This window comes from Lingula anatina, chromosome 8 (genome assembly GCF_051362555.1).
Source record: "Lingula anatina isolate TDL-2025a chromosome 8, LinAna3.0, whole genome shotgun sequence".
Classification (NCBI taxonomy): domain Eukaryota; kingdom Metazoa; phylum Brachiopoda; class Lingulata; order Lingulida; family Lingulidae; genus Lingula; species Lingula anatina.
In genome coordinates this window covers 19,745,947-19,766,334 of record NC_141774.1, presented here as the reverse complement: position 1 = coordinate 19,766,334, position 20,388 = coordinate 19,745,947, and the positions used below count along the sequence as shown (strand labels likewise).

The 20,388-nt window shown below is 35.9% G+C and overlaps 2 protein-coding genes and 1 long non-coding RNA gene across 3 annotated transcripts; 1 reads left to right on the top strand and 2 right to left on the bottom strand.

Moving 5' to 3' along the window:
- Positions 1 to 4: 4 nt before the first annotated feature.
- Positions 5 to 3,113, bottom strand: LOC106173036 (uncharacterized). The gene is made up of 3 exons (XM_013554015.2): positions 2,925 to 3,113; positions 1,216 to 1,453; positions 5 to 462 (listed from the first exon to the last, which is right to left on the bottom strand). Exons 1-3 carry the CDS (start codon positions 2,925 to 2,927, stop codon positions 224 to 226), a joined length of 480 nt encoding a protein of 159 aa, XP_013409469.1. The 5' UTR covers positions 2,928 to 3,113; the 3' UTR covers positions 5 to 223.
- Positions 3,114 to 4,750: 1,637 nt separating this feature from the next.
- Positions 4,751 to 7,068, top strand: LOC106155515 (uncharacterized). Its single transcript, XM_013530398.2, has 3 exons — positions 4,751 to 4,889; positions 5,319 to 5,514; positions 6,361 to 7,068. Exons 1-3 carry the CDS (start codon positions 4,887 to 4,889, stop codon positions 6,594 to 6,596), a joined length of 435 nt encoding a protein of 144 aa, XP_013385852.2. The 5' UTR covers positions 4,751 to 4,886; the 3' UTR covers positions 6,597 to 7,068.
- Positions 7,069 to 15,269: 8,201 nt separating this feature from the next.
- On the bottom strand, positions 15,270 to 18,535 carry LOC147760534 (uncharacterized). Its single transcript, XR_015335677.1, has 4 exons — positions 18,490 to 18,535; positions 16,038 to 16,097; positions 15,577 to 15,638; positions 15,270 to 15,316 (listed from the first exon to the last, which is right to left on the bottom strand). It is a non-coding gene; the product is annotated as an uncharacterized LOC147760534 (long non-coding RNA).
- Positions 18,536 to 20,388: the final 1,853 nt, after the last annotated feature.

Sequence of the window (20,388 nt, the reverse complement as noted above, 5' to 3'; positions counted from 1 at the left end):
CAAATTTGTTATAAAAGGATTTATTACTATTCTCTTTTACAGTTATTTATCATTTAACCTTCAAACCTCGGTGTCAAATTATAAAAATACTTTTAAACATCTATCCATATCTGGATTCTACGTGAAGTTTGTCAATGTCCTTTCAATCCAGAATCAACAATAAAATAGCAGTCTTTCTAACACTTTATGACACTGTATAAAGAAGTTAGAACGTCCTTTAAGCTTAATACGCCCGATCAAGCACAAACTGCTGGTTGGGCGCCCCGTGTCTGTTCCACAGCTTCACCTCTGCCCCCTGGTGAGTGGCGTTGTTCATGACATCAAGGGCCACGTTGCCAAGGTAACTGACGATGGTGCCGTCGTACTCCACGCGCCAACGCTGGTTATTGCCGCCGTTGTAGTCCCACAAAATGACATCATTCCCAGGGTGCGGCCTGTTGTCTTTCACATCCAGGACTTTCCCTAAAATGACGAATTACATGTTGCGCTTTATTACATGTTCTCTCTCTCTCTCTCTCTCTCACACACACACACACACACACACACTCCAACCCAACACCACCTAATTTCTACATAACCACAAGAAAATATTAGACAAATACTACAAAATTAAAATTCAATTGCTGTAAAATAAACCTTATTTTACAGCAATTTAAAAATGGCATCAACTACATGTACTGGGACTCTCGCACAGTGCCCCCCCCCCCCCCCCCCCCAATCTCACTGAAGTAGCACCCAACGCCCCATCCCACCCACGCGTGGTGCATGCTTGTTTACCAATGACATTCTGCACATTGTACCAAATGTGTCCTAACACGCCGTATCAGCACATATTTCAAAAGACACATCCTTTTATCATAGGTACAATAGGGCCCACTGACCTTCAGTTCACCAACATAGTGATAAGATACAGGGGATTAAATATTGTGTGAATTATTAGCTATTACAAATGCGGTACTAAATGCCGCGTGGCTTTTTAATTCGCACTTCTGTTTTAAGAATAAAATAAGACAAATATGAATCCAGGTAGAAAGGTTCTGGCGGATGCCCCATTTTTTGTTTAAGCTTAGCGTCTCCCAACCAATCTCAACATCTCTTCACAAAAACCCAGCATTATGAAGGCATACAGACAGATAAAAAAATAACTGTAAGTTCATAACCTTCACAAACCTTCTAAAATCAAATAAATAAATAACACTGATAGCCTGTTCTCACCATGCATCTTGCTCCTTAACACTCCGTCATGGTATGTCCAGAGCTGGTTGTCTCCCCCGTTCTGCGGCCACAGGCAGATGGTGGCCCCGCTATGGCGGGCACAGTCCCGGATGTCTATCACCATTCCCGTCTGTCTGTGACGTATGTAGTAATATGTCTCAGGGGGAGGGTATTGACCAGGATAAGGACCTGGGAAGCCGTGATGTCCGTGATGTCCGTGATGTCCGCGATTTCCCCACTGTAACAGAAAAAAATGGGCGTTTGCTATTGTTGAAGGGAATCTCTCTCTCTGTTAGAAAGATATAAAAACAAGCTCTCCCCCCTTCTCTCTCTCTCTCTCTCTCTCTCTCTCTCTCTCTCTCTTTTGTATATCATCGAATAAATCAATAACTGAATAAACAGATAAGTAAATAATGTAAATGAATTAGAATAAATAAATATTCAAATAGCAAATAATGAAGTTTCCGTGTTTATTTGCTGTCATTATTAGATAGAGTTCCCCTTCCAGTTTCTCTTTCCATTTTAAACTTTCATGTCCTTATCAATTATAACGTTGGTAAGGGGGAGGGAGGGGGAATGGCGCCTCTGAATCTAATGAAGGGGGGAGGGGCATGATCCATTGCCCCCCCCCCCCCTCTTCTTCTATAGAGATTTGATGTCAAGTGAGAAAATTTTTTAAATATTTTACACGCAGAAGCTGCCCTCAACACATATTTTGCTGCTACACACGAAATAGCTTCCTAACAACAGAAAAGCTTACTATGTCAACAACAACTATTTGACTTAGCGAATTAATACTTTTCACGGAGACACAGAGGGGTAAACCCTTAATTGAGATTTTATACCAATTGTATTACAACTCATATTCTTTTTCATATCGACGTATAAGTAGCACTGATTAAGATCTGATAAATTGTCACAACGAGGAATGTTTAACGCAATAAAGTACAACTCTTTTGAAAGCCTTTAATGAGTCCTACTAATACTTCCGCTTTCACTTTCTCAGTCATTACACTGATAACAGGTTCTTAGCCGTAGAACAAATAACCAGCCTAATATCGCTTCGTGAAATTAATGTTGCGGGGGTAAGGTGGCAGTGGGATGGGTACATATGGCTCGAAAATGAACTTGTTGCGTTCCACTCTTTTACAGTACTCCGTTATGTACATTCCGCTACGTAGGCCTACACTGCACCATGTTACGTTGCCATACCATTCTACGGCTGTGTGCCCCGTATTATTGTATTATTATGTGTGCGTATGTCAATAAACCCTTTATAACCTCAGCTGGCTTGCGTTACAATGACAATTCGGGTGGGTCAATCTTAAGCTTTTTGAGCAGGGCATCTCTAGAGCAGACATGGTCCCTCTCCCCCCCCCCCCCACCCCACCCCCATGTCAACCCGACCCTAAGACCCACCTCAGCAGACAAAACATAAACGTGTGTATTTTTACCATTGCTAAGATGAAGCAAAGCGTCTGTCACGTACGTCATACAGGCTATGTCGGTACATGTACATTGTAATGGAGTAAGGGTGACAACAACGCTTAATATTGCGACGATCACAGCGATATACTTTGTATACTTAACCTACAGTCTTTAACGTATAACTATCGATTTTCTATTTTTTTTATTTACGTCTTTCACTGAGTTGTTTACTATTAAATACGAAAACAACGACCAGTTTTCAAACTATTTCTGCCCCTTACCATTTTGGGTTAAGATCGAAATACTCCCAGACGCTAGTGGATGGTTCAACTTGGATCCAGCCTCCTTTAAATCTCTTCCTCAACAGTCAGGGGGTGTGTAGCCGTTCCCAGTGCAACTAGGTGCTGTATCACAGTCACGTGGTCTGCGTATCTCGGTCAGCGTGCCATCATCAAGGCCACGGGTACATGTTAAAGTAGGTAGGCCTATATTTACCAGATTTACGTGACCCGAATAGCGTGTCTACTTGATACGTAGCGTCTTGTGTAATGCGACTGTTAAGGAGAGGGGGTAAGAGGGGGGTTGGGGGGGGGGGGGGGGAGAAGTTTAGGTTGCCACTTTTAACTTTGTAGATAGTGTTTATAACTGCCCCCCTCCGTCTTTACTGAGAAAAAAAAAACTTGTTTCAGTTTACACGATATAATACACTTTGATATTGATATATTCTATCAGGTGAGGCTAATTAATATATTCCTGTTATCATATATTTGTGATGTATAATTTGTTCGAATTATATATGATCGATTTGGGTCACTTTGATCAACTTTGAAAATCAACCATGTTATTAGCATTTTATATATACTTTTCAACTATGTTCAGAACTTATTTTCTCTCCATCAATTTGCACTGCGTCATCAAAATAAAATAAAGTATAGCAATATAAAATAAGACTACATGGACCATGGATATTGTCAGATTTTCAAAAAATCTATTCGACATTTTGAAACCGCAGACTTCCTTGTAATCTGTCACGTCTAAACAAAAGAAAAAAATCACTAAATGCATGATGCTTAAAATGACTCAAATATCGCCCACTTCTTCCTCACCCCGTTTAAATCACACGACTCTGAATTGCTGCTCACAATCCTAAATCACATGAGTCTGACGTCGTTATCACTTCCTGCAAACAGATAGCGCTCTGATCGTTCATTGATAGGGGTAGCATCAGACGGGGGCTGTTCATTTACACCGAAATTAGGACCAACTTGCGTCATTAACAAACACCTGATTACACAGAAACCTTACTGTATATTAAAATGGAAGTCCGTTTTGATTAAACTGGGGGAGGACGCCTTGCTCAGACCGTCGTCATCGTAACTGACTTCCTTAAATATTCATTTCAAGTGAAATAAGCATGGCCAAGAATAAGCGAACTATATTTTCTCTTTTTATCTTTTTGGTTATTAACTCCGCCAAGGAGGTTATGTTTTCACCCCTGTTTGTTTGTCTGTCTGTCTGTCTTTCTGTTTGTCTGTCTGTCATCAATATAACTCAAAAAGTTATGGACCGATTTTGATGAAATTTTCAGGAAGTGTCAGAAGTGGGCGAAGGAACAGATAATTAGTTTTTGGTGGTGATCTGGATCAATTATCAATCAATAATCAATAATAATAATAATAAAAATGGCTGCCTTGGCGGAGGTCCGGCTCTCGAAGTGCTTTTCTAGTTTCTTTCTGACTTTATTCTCATTAGTCGTGAAGTTATTCATTACTTAGCTATGTGTCGTTGTTTTTTCAATGAATACTTTTTTATAATTTTCATTATTATTATTTTCTCATTATTATTATTTTCTGTTTCTCTCAATAAAATTATTTTCTCGCCACTGGTATCACTAATAGTGTTTACATACAGGTTAATTATTTTATCAGTTAATTTATTATTTTATACTTTTTCATTATATTTTCTGCAATAAAAAATGCGACGAAGAGAAAAAAATAAGCTAACCAAGCTTTTTACTGTACTTCGACGGTGATTTCATCAAATCGGTCCCAAATCGTCTAAAGACGCATCTTAGACCCGGTTTTCGGTCCAGAAAGGATCTCGTATAAACAGACCTCGATATGAAGTAACAATGTATGCTGTCCACTTATATTAAAGGCACACGCCCCCTACTCTGCTGCAAACACTACGACTGCAAACAGGTGCTCTGAGTTGTGGATTTCTAACTGAATATACACAGAACAATGGTGAGTGCTACTTTTATATTCAGTTTGACTCATTTTTAGTTCAGCTTAATTACTGAATATTGTTTCACTCTTGCGCACATTTTTTTGTTGTTTTAAAGCAAAATTTGTTTGTAATAAGCAGAAAAAAGTGCATGCGGCGCGCGTTTGTATTAGTACATGTATTAGTCTAAACATGGTAAAAATAGTGCTCGAAACAGTTGCAAAAACTGTGTTTGAAATTTCCCTTCCAATTTCCCATACAAAGCCAACGCAGTAAAGTAGCTTTCGAACCTATTATAAACTATCTAGACAAAAACGTTTTTTTTATTTGTATTTTTTTAAATATCACTTCATTTTATCATTGCTTTAATTCATCTTATTCTAAAAAAATTGATTAACCTCATCTCCTCATCTTTGAGTTTATTCATTTAATCCTTGATTATCCTCCAGGGCGCAGACCACAGTCATCATGCCAGCCACCATCACGGTGCATATTATATAGTAAAACACAAACCAACGGGGATGGTGCTAGACATCAGGGACTGTGCCCGCCATAACGGGGCCACCATCTGCCTGTGGCCGCAGAACGGGGGGGACAACCAGCTCTGGACATACCATGACGGCGTGATTAAAAGTAAAATGCACGGTGAGTTATTTATTTATTTATTTATGATATTCATTCATAAATTTATTTGTTTAATTAAGGTTTGTTCAATGTCATTTTAGTCGGCTTAACCGTTTTTATACATTCATTCCTTGATTTAATGAGCACTAGTATTTCTTGAGCATCTTTTAATTTATTAATCTTGTATTAATCTTGTGTTTATTATTCTATTGATTACTTATGCATATAATTAGATCCCCTATTTGATGGTCACAACAAGACACCCCCTAGCCTTTATCTTGGACCTATGACAGACTAATTTATTTTGATAAATAGATATTAAGGACAATCAGGGGGAGGGGGAACCTGTCCAGTCCGAAGGTAGATTTGATGAATGTCAGTTGACCTGAATTATTTGATAAATCTGCATTATTCCTGTCTTGATCCTTGAACTCTAGAGGATTGGTATATGTTATCGCCACCGGCCACTTGTGTTTATATTGAAGTTCAAAGAAGGCTAGTGGTGCAAAGGCTCTGATACGGTGTCTGTTTGTACATTACAGATGTTTAACAGCACTTTGCAATGGTTACTCTAATAAAATTGTAAAAATAGTTTTAGATCCTTAAGCACTAACTACAATTTGACATGTACTAGTAGATCCCAAAGAGAGGCCCTATCCATGTTACGCTGACAACAATATGTAATCAAAACCGTTAGTTGGTGCCTGCATGCATTTACTTTGTATTGGGATACATACACTGTATATAGTTTTATAAGATTTTGGTCATTATTCCGTGTGGTAGAAAAAAAAGGAAAAAAAAATTGGAAAGAAAGAAAAAGAAAAACATATCATATCTCAATCATGAACAAGTTACTCTATGTTCTAGGTAAGGTGCTTGACGTCAAAGATGGTCACGCTTATCCCGGATGTGACGTCATCTTATGGGACTTCAATGACGGAGCAAATCAGCGTTGGATACCAAACGCGGACGGTACCATCGTCACGCAACTTGGCAACTATGCCCTTGACGTCATGAATAACGCCACCCACCAGGGGGCAGAGGTGAAACTGTGGGACAGACACGGAGGTGCGAACCAGCAGTTTAAGCTGGAGAGAGCTTAGAAATGAACTGTTTGGATTTTTTCTCTATTCGTCATTATTATTATTATTATTATTATTACTGAAAGTCTGACGTGAATAATGAGGTACATGTATTAGTGTATGTGAAATTAAGAATGCTGAGACAGAACAGCCCATCTAGAATTTTGCTTGAAACGGGTGTTTTTCTCACCATGTTGTTGACTCTAGGGCCAGTACTCTGCTTTGATTTACAGAACTTGCAGTTATACACATGCGTCAAAAAGGCAACGAGACCTCCCTTTAATTTTTTTTCAGTTATAATGTCAAATCTTCATTGCAGTTGACAATTAATGGTTATCTTTTCGAACAAAAGTTATGTTCAGGGTCGTTATGAAATGGACTAGTACTTTTTACTCAATAAATGACACGTATTCTGTGTTTGTACATTTCTGTGTTTAACATTAATAGAATGATTCAACAAGTTATTAAAGGGTTTCATAAGTGATCCACATAATCAAGTGATTGTCTTTTCATGGTTTAGGATGTAAAATGAAGATAATGGAAGTACTGGTAGATCAATGAACTGTTGAATGAACAAAGATAATATTTCACATTAGAAATCATAATGAAACGCGCGAATCCACCCTGAGTAAAATTAATCTGGATATTTTACATGTTTGATACTGATGGGTCGTGACTCTGACACACTCTCTCTCTCAGTCTCTCTCTCTCTCTCTCTCTCTCTCTCTCTCTCTGTGTGTGTGTTCAACTCAAACACACACACACACACACACACACACACACACACACACACACACACACACACCAAAAATTCGAAAGTAACTTCTTTAGTAGGACCTGGATTTAAAATGATAATAAAAAACGAGTTAGACTGAAACACTCATTTAATATCACTCCATATGAAGCCTTTCCAAACAAACAGAATTCAACAAAATTAAACCAAAAACCAAATCAAATTGTACACTGCGAGCCCAAAATCGCGGCCCAGTCCCAGACGCACAGCGGCATCCACGAAGTAAGAGCTGAATGCTGTATCGTACTTTCCCATTACAGAAAGGACTTCTTCAATCACGTCGGCAACTCTGCTGATGCTGGACTTTTTACCGTAGTATTCGGCTAATTTTCTGAGCACAGTCTGCGCTGGTTTGGACCTCAGCCCCCGTAGAGCAGCCCTCAGGGTTGCAGCGGCGAATGCGCTGGAGAAAAAATATAATGAGGTATAATGGCAGTTTAGATGTTCCGTGTGTTATATTTATATTTTGTGTTAGTATAAGGCTGAAAGATATCTTTATTCAAAATAAATTAATATAGTTAAATGCTTGAGATAATTACACATTAAACATACAAACACAACTTAAAGTTGTTATGATTAATAATTTCTCTTTATTTCTTCTAAAGGATTAACTTGAACAAAGACAGTGGCTCTCAAAAATAAATTTTCTAACGCTTCGAGTCTCCTGTACTACAGACTTGACATTTAATATGGAATATTTTTTTCCAAATCATTTTTCATCAATTTTTTTCTATTTTTCTGACTGATAAATGAAAATAAAGATTAAAATCGTGTTTTAATAACTTTTAATTATCTCTTTGATATCATTGTGACATCAGTTCATTAATGGAATTCGCCAGAGAAGCAAACAGAAACACATTGCCTATTCTATGTCAGACGACAACAATTAAAAGAGATATTTTGGATCTCCATATTTTCCAAATTATTTTCTGTAAAAGAGATACACGCCTCACAAAGAACCCCCATGTCAGTGTCTAGTCACAGTAACGGTCGCTGTTACGCTTGACCTCTTCTGTTTGCTAGCAGCGCTCTCAAGTGGCAAGGCATTCCTTGGGTTAGGTTTTTAGAGTTCAATCTGGAATAACATTCCAGGCATCGGTCAAAATCTGTCCAATTTAGTCCAGTTTTGTTGTAGGACATGTGACCATTGATTCGGCGAGTAATGGCCTACCCACATATTGTCTATGTGGTTCAAATATGGCGATTTTGATTACCAAGGTAGCTGCTCATTCCCTTGGTTTTGTAAGTAATCTGCTATTAAAAGTGCTATGTGTGTACCGGGAATTCCACCGTGCAACCTAAAATTGTTCCTAAGGTGCCCCCTATCAAATGATAGTTAAGTGGTTCTCAGATTATTCCTTTATTTGATCTGGTTCAGGTTTTCGTGGGTGACCATCATTGGTGTTTTGGCACCAGTGTGGTATCCACTCCAATTACTGACGCTGTTAATGACCTTAGTCACTTTAGACGCGGCACACGCTTAGTCGTTGGCCTCTTCTGGATGTCTGTAAACTCTGTTTTGACTGGTTGAGCGGTACAGGTGAAAGCTGACCTCAATAAAGAAAGTCACGAGGTTTCAGTGTTCAACTCAGAAACGATCAGGGTCCCCAATTCATTAGAGAAACATACAACGATGTTTTGCTGTTTACAGTGGGTTCCCCTGAAGTCGTCTGGTATTCTAACCAGCTAAAACCAGTTTGGTGTTCGCTAAGGGCCTTGAAAAATGCGTTTTGGTGGCAATTTACCCCTCATTCTGAACGGACTGGGTGGTTTTTGTTTAGTTGCAATAGCATATCCCGACAGACAGTGTCAGACAATGTCAATAATAACAACATCATTAACAACGACATCAACCGCTAGTAACAACAATATCAACAATAACAACATCATTATCATCAACAACAAAAACAACAACGCATCATCAACAACAACAATAGCAATATCACCATCACCAATGTGAACAACATCATCATCAACAACAACAACTAGCTATAGAAACGCAATATAACGAAGCCAACAAGACAGAACCAAACACATTTTTCATATCTGTTTCTTACATATTTATATATAGCGTTCGTACATGTATTAGTACAATTATCCTCGTCTACTGTTTCAAGGCGAACATTATTTATCCCAGTCCCATACCAACTTCTCAGTTACGTCATAGACCCCCTTGTGATCACACGATTTTTTAAAATTTAGTCAATAATTTGGAATTTCATGTACTCGGGTTTTGCAGTTAATTAATCTAATGATGCATTATATCAGGCAAACCTATTTAAATATCTTTCTTCTCCTGACATCAAATGATAAAGTGACATTTTCTAATTGACAGTTTAATAAACTAAATGAGGTAAGTGAGATTATTTGATTGTGAGAAAACTACAAAAGACGAAAAACTCTGATAGTTATCAAACAGCGGATGATTTCGTAAATTGGCCATTAGAATTTACGTTATGATATAAGAACTAATTCGAAAAGAGCAGAACAACGTGTTATTGGTCTAGTATATATGCTGGTATCGTTTTCAATAACTAATAAATAAATAAATAACACTGAATTTGGTCGTAACTTTTAAATCATAATTTTGGTAAAAAACGGAAATAGTCTATATATTCAAGTGACTTTTTGGTCAGTCATCTCTCTATTTATAGTACAGGCATTCCATTTCAGTTGACTACATGTAGTACTGATTTAACTTTGCTCAAAACAGACTAAAAATTTAGACCAACTTTCCTCGATACCTACTGTATTTTTGCAGAAATTATCATGCACATTTTCATCATTTTGCATGCTAGAAGTTTTATTCTAATATTCAAGTCGACTTGTACAAGTACATGTAACTAGAACATAATTTTAACTACAAGTAAGCGAGTTTAATGGTTCAATTGAACAGATAGGTGCCTGTCGGTTGAATATATCGCAGGACTACAGTACTGCAGCCAACTCTATCTATATCAGCCAATAGACAAGGTTGTATACCGCCAGGCCAAAGTCACGGCTAAAACCGAGCCGCACAGCCGCGTCCATGAAATGACTGGAGAACGCCCTATCATATCTTCCAACTATTCTGGCCACTTCTTCTATAACCTCAATGATCTCGTACACGTTGCTTCTCTTCCCGTAGTATTGGGCCAGTTTGCGCAACACGGCCCGCGCCGGCCTTGACCTTAGGGCTCTGAGAGCACCACGGAGCACCACGCCGGTGAAGGCACTACAAATAAGAATATAGCATTCAGCAACGGTCCTAATATGATAGGATCATAGTCCGATGGATATCATTCGAGATAGCTTAAAACGGGCGAGAATGCGTGTAACGGAAATGTCAACCCAGACAATAATATAAAAGTTAACATGGTGAGTGCGCACTGTTGGACAAAAGACAACAATTAAGAGAAAAATAATCATAAGAATATCCATGGATATATTTTATTGGTTGTTGCACCGCACTCGCTATAGTTTGTCATTATTTCTAACTCTACTTTCCTCCAAATCCATCGATGAAGATGAAGATATTGACAAACATAGAAGGAGGTGTTCAAATAGGGTGGGATTCGTAGCCCGTAGAAAAAAAAATCGTTTCTTTGCCATAGAAACAAACAATGTCAATATGCGGTATCTCATTTTAATCCCCTATCCTTACGTTTTAAAGCATCACCAAACTAAATCACTTTGTTGCACTTGTATAAACAGTAAGGCATATCAGGGGCAAAACCATTTCCGTTTCATCTTATAAGAAAAAACTAGTTGATGACAGAGAAAAAAAATTGATAACAGAAATAAGTAATTTGGAGAGAAATTACAATCTAAACGCAAATAATATAGAGAGATTACAAGAGGAACTAAAATACATCAGGGAAAATAAAATAAGGGGTAGTATGATAAGATCCAGGACAAAGTGGCTGGAAGAGGGTGAAAAACCCACTGAATATTTTTTAAACCTAGAAAACCGAAATTTCACTTCAAAAATAATACCCAAGATAGTTAAAGATAACGGAGAAGAAATTACTACCCAAACATTAATTTTAAAAGAAATTAAATGCTACTACGAACAGTTATTTGCAGAGTCTAATGAAGTGATTGATGTTGACTTAAGCACAATTTTACCGCACAATTATCCATTGAGGCTCACAGACGTTGAGTCAAGTGAACTAGAGGGTATAATTAGTCTAAATGAAGCCTCCCAAATTCTGAAAAAAATGAAAAGTAATAAGAGTCCAGGCTCGGATGGGTTCACTGTCGAATTCTTCAAGGTATTCTGGTCACAGCTCGGCAATTTTGTTGTTAGATCCATAAACTGGGGTTACTCGACTGGCCAGCTTTCAATTACACAGCGACAAAGTATAATTACGTGTCTCCCTAAGGGTGAAAAGCCCAAGCAATACTTGAAAAACTGGAGACCGATCTCTTTGTTAAACGTTACCTATAAAATAGCCTCCGGAGTCATAGCATCCAGAGTCAAGAAATACCTGGGCAAACTTATTTCAGACGATCAATGCGGTTTCATATCCGGGAGATACATCGGGGAAAGTATCCGTACTGTATACGATATTATGCAATACACAGAAGATAACGATATTCCTGGAATGTTAGTGCTATTAGATTTCGAAAAGGCCTTTGACGCTGTGTCGTGGAAATTTATTGACAGGGTACTAGTTTTTTTTAATTTTGGTGAAAGTATTATTAAATGGATAAATATTTTTAATAAGGGTGCACAAGCAACAATAAATCAAGGAGGCAATCTCTCAGAGTCCTTTTACATTAAAAGAGGTTGCAGGCAGGGAGACCCAATAGCCCCCTATTTGTTTATTTTATGCGCAGAAATACTCTCAATAATACTTAAGAATAACAAAAATATAAAAAGTATCACTATTGATGACGCCCCCATTTTATTAACCCAATACGCAGACGATACGACTGTGATGCTTGATGGCTCAGAAAAGTCTTTATCCGAACTTATGATTGAATTAGAGAAATTTTCAAAAATATCAGGGTTGAAAATAAACAAAGATAAAACAAAAATAGTATGGATAGGACGTATGAAGTTCAGTAATTTAAAATTTTTGCCACATATGCATCTTGATTGGGGAAAGCACCAGTTTAATCTTTTGGGAATTGAATTTCATGTTAATCTATTTCAAATCCCCAAACTTAATTTCGATAAGAAATTAGTAAAAATTAAGTCTATTCTTAATGGATGGAACAGAAGAATGATCACCCCCATCGGCAAGTGTATAATTATAAAATCCTTAATAATTTCCCAATTAAATCACTTGTTTATATCCTTACCGAATCCTAGTCAAAGGTTTATCAATGACCTTCAGAGTGACCTCTTCCACTTTTTGTGGAACTCAAAGATCGATAAAGTTAAGCGGGATATAATTATTAAAAATTACGATGAAGGTGGTATCAAAATGACACACTTGCCTTCACTGATATCATCACTAAAATTAACATGGATTAGACGTATTTATACAAAAAGGAAAAAATGGCAAATTATCGTAGCTAAATATCTAAATTTTGAACTTTTGTCAGTGGGTGGTAATGAGTATTTGAATAAATGTCTAAAAGTTTGCAGAAACCGGTTCTGGGGGGATGTGTTACTTGCATGGAAAGAACTCAGGGTTAAGGAAGACAAGTTAAGGGGGAAAAACAAGCCCGTTTTGGACACCCCTGTCTGGTATAACGAAGCCCTAAAAGTAGACAGTAAGGTAATATACTATAAGCACTGGTTTAATAAAGGTATATCTACAATAAGGGACTTTATAAAAGACACTAAAACAATTACCTTTTTTTCACAAGAAGAAATAAATAAGCGATATGGCATTCAGACCAACTTCCTAGAATATCAAGGGGTGGTAAGCATTATTAAGCGATACTTGAAATTGCATGATATAAACGAATCTGAAGTAATGCTCCCTAAACTCCCAGAGTATTTAAGTATCTTCTTTAAAAGTAAGAAGGGCTGCCAAGATTTTTATAAAATTCTTAGTAAGAATGCTTCTATTTCAAAGGGCAAAATAAATTGGAATAAATTGTTTGATATTAATGACAAAGAATGGTCTCTAATAAATAAACTGCCTTTCAACCTTCCTATCAGTCCTAAATTTAAATGGTTCCAGTATAAAATAAATCAACATATATTACCGACAAATAGTTATCTTGCAAAAACTGGTTTAGTTAACACCCCCCTTTGTAAAAGGTGCGAGAAAGAGACGGAGACAATTATTCATGTACTATGGGATTGTTCTGTAACTGAAACCTTTTTAAATGTAATCAAAGACAAGCTGAATATGACTTTAGAGAAAAAAACATTTATATTTGGAATTCTTGACAAAAATGAAAATAATAAAGATTCGTATAATGTCCTAAATATGTTAATCAAATACTATATCTACAGCTTTAGGTGCAGAAACAAACAATTATTACTTATTTCTTTTGTTGAATTTGCTAAAAAATATCTGGACTCGGTACAGAATTCGGACCACCTTAAGGCCATGTACGTTTGCTTGCACAATTTAATACTTAGACTTGCTTAGAATGATACAATACGTGTCGAGTGTAAATGTATGACAATCTCTTACTGTTTGGAGTCATAGCCAATTGTGCATGTCTAATATCTTTGCGTACCTAAGTTCACATCTCGATAGTCTGTACTGTCAGTCTTTGGTGTTGCACCAGACTGTTCATGGATACTTGTTATATGTTGGTTATGTAATGTGTAGCAACTTGTTATGTGTACCTGAGTTCACAGCTGAGTGGAGATTATTGTACGCTTATTTGTTCTGTATGATCATGTAAGTGAGTGATACTTTCCGTTATTCCCGACAATCGGCATAATAACATATGTTGTGACTGTGGTAAAAATGGTACGTTAGTAATATGTAGAATCTGGTGTGACTTATATATGATAATAGCTGGTTTGTTTGTTTATATGTTACCATATATGTTAATCAGTTCGTGTTATGTGTAGCAACTTGTTATGTGTACCTGAGCTCACAGCTAAGTGAAGACTATTGTACGCTTATTTGTTCTGTATGATCATGTGAGTGATGCTTTCTGTTATTCCCGACAATCGGTATAATAATATATATTGTGACTGTGGTATAAATGGTACGTTAGTAATATGTTGAATCCGGTGTGACTCATATATGATAATAATCTGGTTTGTTTTGTTTATATGTTACGATGTTAATCAGTTTGTGTTATGTGTATTGTATACTATTAACTTCTGTTATTTTGTGCAACGTATTCTGTCACTCCCTTGTGCTGTTAATGTCCAATGAGACTACTGTATGCTAGTTTGTCTGTTGCATATATGTTGTAATATGCGTTTAGTGTGAAAATGTATGTTTTGTTTTGTGATGTCAATAAAAAAAAAAAAAAAAAAAAAAAAAAAAAAAAAAAAAAAAAAAAAAAAAAAAAGGCATATCCAAATTGCTCTGTTTTTCAGCTTAATTTTTGGTTGATTGACCCCCAAAATGCCACTGACTATATCTCTTTAAATAGGGATCTATTTTGGGAAATATTGCAACTTCAGGTATTGTTCAGATGATCAAATACACCAAATCCATTGACCCCCACCTTGTTGCATCGTCTGCAGTTTGGCTGGTTTTCTGATGTACAATCTTTTAATAATTAATGTCTGTTATTTCTTCTAAAGGATAAATATGAACAAAGACAGTAGCTCTCGAGATTAATTTTCTATCGCTTCGAGTTTCATGTACTTTTTTCTTTCTTTCTTTCGTTCTTTCTTTCTTTCTTTCTTTATTTGCGTCAAAATATGTTAGGTGAGATGTGTGTGATGCGCAATCAGTAACACGAGGTCACACAAAAATGATGAGAATGGGATTGAAATGCAGATACTTCACGTCTCAGAGACACCCAAGAAAGACTTACCGTTTTGAGACGTGGACTTCCTTAGTCTTTTCTACGGCATTTTCTGCATCTGAATTAAAAATGGTAGATTTGAATGCTACATTAAAGACAGAAAAAATGTTTATTATTATTATTATTATTATTATTATTATTATTATTATTATTGTTGTTGTTGTTTGTGTGTAGTTGAATTATCTATAAGACCAAAATGTCTAACATTTATTTCAAAGCAAACTCCATTTAAACGGATTTTCATTGTTTTCTCGGATAACATACATGTAAAATATATAGGCTAAATACGATCTCTGTACTATATCTGTGGTTACATACCTGTCAGCTTGACAGCCTCACTTAAGACATACCCTGACGTGATGGTCAGAACAAAGAACAATCTGAAACGTAAACAAATTTGCTCAGAGTGGCTATCACATCGCAACAGTATGTTAAAATAGAAATGGACTTGGACAAGTCACCATTATCATTGTCAGGTCAGCGTCAGGACATTGAGGTGACGGCAGGATTTCAAAAGACGCCAGACACTTCTTTCACTAGTACAATTGTTTCAAAGTTCACTTTCCATGTTAAACAAGTATTGATTCACACAAAAAATAAATAATTAAATTAAATAATATATAAAATAAAATAAAGTTAAAAAAATACATCGATAACGCACAGTAGTTCGAATTATAATGCTCACTAAGTTTCTACGTTTTTATGGTAGGCCTATACAGACAGAGGCTTAAGAAAAATTGACAACAATGAGTCGCAGGTTACAAATGTGAAATACTTACCCCAACAACGTGGTTTTCATGTTGATTCAGCAATATCTTTTACAACTGCCCGTATTTATACTGAAAAAAGTATTTTCCGTAAGTCATATGATATACATGTATAAAGCACCACTGAATTTTAATTGTGACACATAAATTTCATACAGAAAGTTAATATCAAAATGAACCGCTTTACAATTAGACTTATATTTTGTTCTTATATTTATATAATGTAATCACAATACCGGTATGGAGAACATCTCGGTAAGTGACTTAGAAAGAACATGAATATTTTAATAGTTCAAAATATGATAAGAGACAGACATTCTGAATAGCTTAAATGGAGCATGTCCTTTAGAAAACATGCCAAACTAATGCTTTTTTTTAAATCAAAATATACAAAATGAAAGTTCATTTTGTAGATACCGAGCTTTAAAAATGTATTCCTTTTGATGGATCTAACTGTAAATGAGCTACACGGTCACGTGGTCGAGTGACGTAAATGTTGCCGATTCTGTCTCACAGGGTGGGAGCCAGTATGTTTTAATTTAAATCTCTCAAAAGCTATCAAACTGAGCTGTCATTATCTACCTGTAAGATGACTTTTCAAACTCCCCATTCACTTCCTACTCATCTGAGGGGTTTAAATCCTCGTGAAGCCATTTTCCTGTGCATTTAGTTTTTAAGTTAGGACTGCAGTTTGGAGATTTTATCTTAAATTAAAGGTCTTAGCTTTTTTATTCCTGTTGCATTCAATTTAATGTATCTTCAAAACATCTAATTTTGCTTGAAACACAGCTCCAAGTTCATCGTGTGACGTAATATTGGTAATTTGGGGGCAAAAACATGTTTTTTGGTTTCCTGATTTTCTCAGTCACCTGGACAGCTATAAACATGCTTTTGATGGTATTATGATGCTTGAACAAAGTACTACAAAAGGGATTCGGGCATTTTTCTTTAAAGACTTACTGTTGTTTTAATCTATATAAACGTGATTTTTAGCCCTGTTTGGGTACATTCCCCCTTAAATAGCATTTCAATGTGCAGACAGATACCAGCTTGTGGTATATCAGAAAAAAAGATTATTTCAACAGCTACTTATTTCATATCATAATTTTATAACAAATAGATATAGCGCCTAATATGTTTTCTTGGAGAGAGATTTTCAGGTATGCTAGTGTCAAAACTAATTAGAACCTATTTATTCGTTAGATCCAAGCTTTGTCTTAGACCCCATTTCCATAGATATTTAGATCGATCTATCCCCCCGGGGAGTCTCACTAGATTGGTGTCAGCTTAACCGGCTTAAATGTCTGTCCCGCCTACTAAAAGCTGTAAGGGGGTAATTAACTGTCGTGCGATCTCGGCTGACTGCAATCTAGCGTGAACCCCCAGGGAGTTAGTTCGATCCAGATGGATCGATCTAAATCTCCTGGAATGCACTCTTAGTGTTTCAGTAATTGAAGTGGTGACAGTGTTAATTGGTGTATCTTAGGTAATTAAAAACACATCAAAAATCTGAGACATATGCTTCTTTCTTTTTTAAATGCTTTAGAAGGAATACCTTGGGTTCGTTTTTTTCCTTAAGGAATGCATTGAAAGTTTGCTATAAAATCAAATACTTCATACATTTACTGATAAAGAAAATCAAATCGGCAACGAAGTCATTCGTTAAGTTGTAAAAAAAATTGCAAGGCAGGTGACCATATTGCTTGCTTCCCAAACATTTTGATTATCAGAGGTCGAAGAAAACATTTTGTCACGTTTTCTTGTTTTAAAACCTGACTGCAATTCAGATTAACCCTATTTTAAAAGGCAAACGCCTCTATTTTGTCTTAATTACATGGCAGTATACAGCAATACATATATTTTGTCTTAATTAAATGCCAGTATAAAACAATACATATATTTTGTCTTAATTACATGGCAGTATACAGCAATATATATATTTTGTGTGCCTGGTCGTAAAGTGAACTTAAGTTGTATCTTTGTCAAATTTTCTTATACTATTTCAAGGTCAGACGGGATTGAGAAACCAGTTACAATTTTAAAAATGCCTAAGCTCTGAATGGGACCTTGTTTCAATTAAATTTTAACATAGTCACTGATTATAATATATATATATATATATATATATATATATATATATATATATATATATATATATATATATATATAAATCCAATAAGCATATTTTATTTTATTAAAAGGAAGCGAGCGAAAAATAATTGTCCAAGTGGCACTTTACTTACCGGAACATCAGTTTAGCAACTTAATTCGTTGCAAAAAATTTAGTTATTCTGACACAAAATATAAACGGACTTTGAGAAAAATCTTTGAGACGTATTTTGCTGCAGGTTACTATTTTTAGTTGCTTGATGCTTTTGTAATATTTTAGAAATTAATAAAATCAAGTGCTACAAGTGTGATTCACAATTAAAAAAAAACATACGAACACGAAATAAACTCTCACCTTTAACAAGGGACGTCTGGCGCTGGTATTTTCGGCCGGGTGTCTCTATCGTCTTGCGATATTGAAGATGATGGCTAAGTAGCCAATCCATCTCTCTTATATACCATTTGTGTAGTCACTTTTCAAGTAATTTCGATGACTATCTGATTCTATGAATCACATTTCATCGCAGTTTCTTTGTTGGGGTTCTAGGAAAGTTTTACCCCTACGTTTCCTTGAAAAAGACAATAAACATAAGCACGTGCTAGTGTTGTGATTGAAGGAGCTTTCTATTATACTTACTATCCGTGAAATGCAGAGAAAAAATTATCCGTCATATTAATGATACATTCTTAATAAATCAGCCAGGTATTTAGTCGTAAACAAGTTTTAAACAATTACCAACTAACTGATTTTATTCAATCCTTCCAAGTCCTATATAAATAATAAACTTTCTGTGAAATGACGAGAAAACAAAATGGATTCCTAAAGCTTTGATAAAATCCATATCACTTTGAATGTCATACCTGTGTAAACTTTGGACATCACGATTTACAGTCGTGAACTATTTGCAGCGTTTTATCTTTAATGTGAACAGATATTGGTTTGATTGGATGCATTGTAAATGTAACGCTAAACAACGCTGTAGGTTTGGAGGCCTACGCAAGTTAAGGGATAAACAAAACTTTATTTTACTAACCTTTAACTGCATGACAATAACACACTAAGGCTTATTGTCACAGACTGAAACATGAGTTCATAACCTAACTGAACTTTTAAGAGGTGAGGTAGATGTATACACTTTGATTTCGTCTAGGGTTGACTTCTCGGAAGTTTGATGAAACAGATTTCAGGCTATTTGAAATGTTAAGTTGTTTACAATCAAGACGTCTACGTGATATCCCCAAGAACACGATAATGTCTCAAATTCTCAAGTCGATTCGTCGCGACTTAAATCATGAGCAAAAGTTATGCCTTACCCCTCTAAAGTCGATGAGAGAGAGAGAGAGAGAGAGAGAGAGAGAGAGAGAACGAGAGACCCGAAGAGGCTAAGTGAGTAGCGTGAGTTCGCAGTCTTTTAAAAATGAATGAAATTAATGTTACAAAAATAGTGTCAGTAATATTGAATAGAGGGGAATTTAATAAAATCAGCACGTTGTTCACTAAATACATTATTTTAAATTGATTTCAAATAAACTGATTTTTAAATATTTTAGGTAAGCACTGAATTTTACGTAAAATAGTAACAAGCGTGTCATCTTCAATTGCAATCTTGAATTTAAATATTTCAGCACTTTTTCCTTTGTCGCCACGGAATAGCTGTATATGCACCATATCTTAAACTTTTGACAAAATTACCACTTATATTATTTACAGGATATAATATTCTGATAAAAAGGATAATTGCTGAGTTTATTTTGCTATAAAAAGACCCAACGTACATCATATACATAGAAACTACAAAAGCATCGAATACCCTAATGGTCTAAGTAATGTTGCAGATAAGTAAGACAGAATCCAAATGTTGTTGTTATTCTGAAAACTAATATCGAATTCCAAATTATCTTTTAACTTAAGACAGCTCATTTTATACAACAAGTTGCAAAATTTCGACTGCATGCAGAAAAAACAAAAATGAAGTCATAGGGCTTTGGTTCATTTTATACGACTATATATTAGATCGCTGTAAATGACCGACGACAGTATTTACAGTTATTACTTATTTTTTGTTAGCTTCAGTGCAAAAAAAAGAAAAAAAAAATTAAAGCGTTATGCTGTATGATGGTTCTGGGGTCCATTTTTGTTACACGACACGTCTGCAATAAATTATACATTACTACTCGTTAATTGACAATGGCATATTAATTGTCTTCGACATCAGCACGATTTCAAAACCTAACTCACTTCTAACAGGTGAGG

Coding starts and splice junctions, on each gene's coding strand:
- LOC106173036 (XM_013554015.2), bottom strand. Junction 463..1,215: donor GTTAAGGAGCAAGATGCATG/GTGAGAACAGGC, acceptor TCGTCATTTTAG/GGAAAGTCCTGGATGTGAAA.
- LOC106155515 (XM_013530398.2), top strand. Junction 5,515..6,360: donor GATTAAAAGTAAAATGCACG/GTGAGTTATTTA, acceptor TCTATGTTCTAG/GTAAGGTGCTTGACGTCAAA.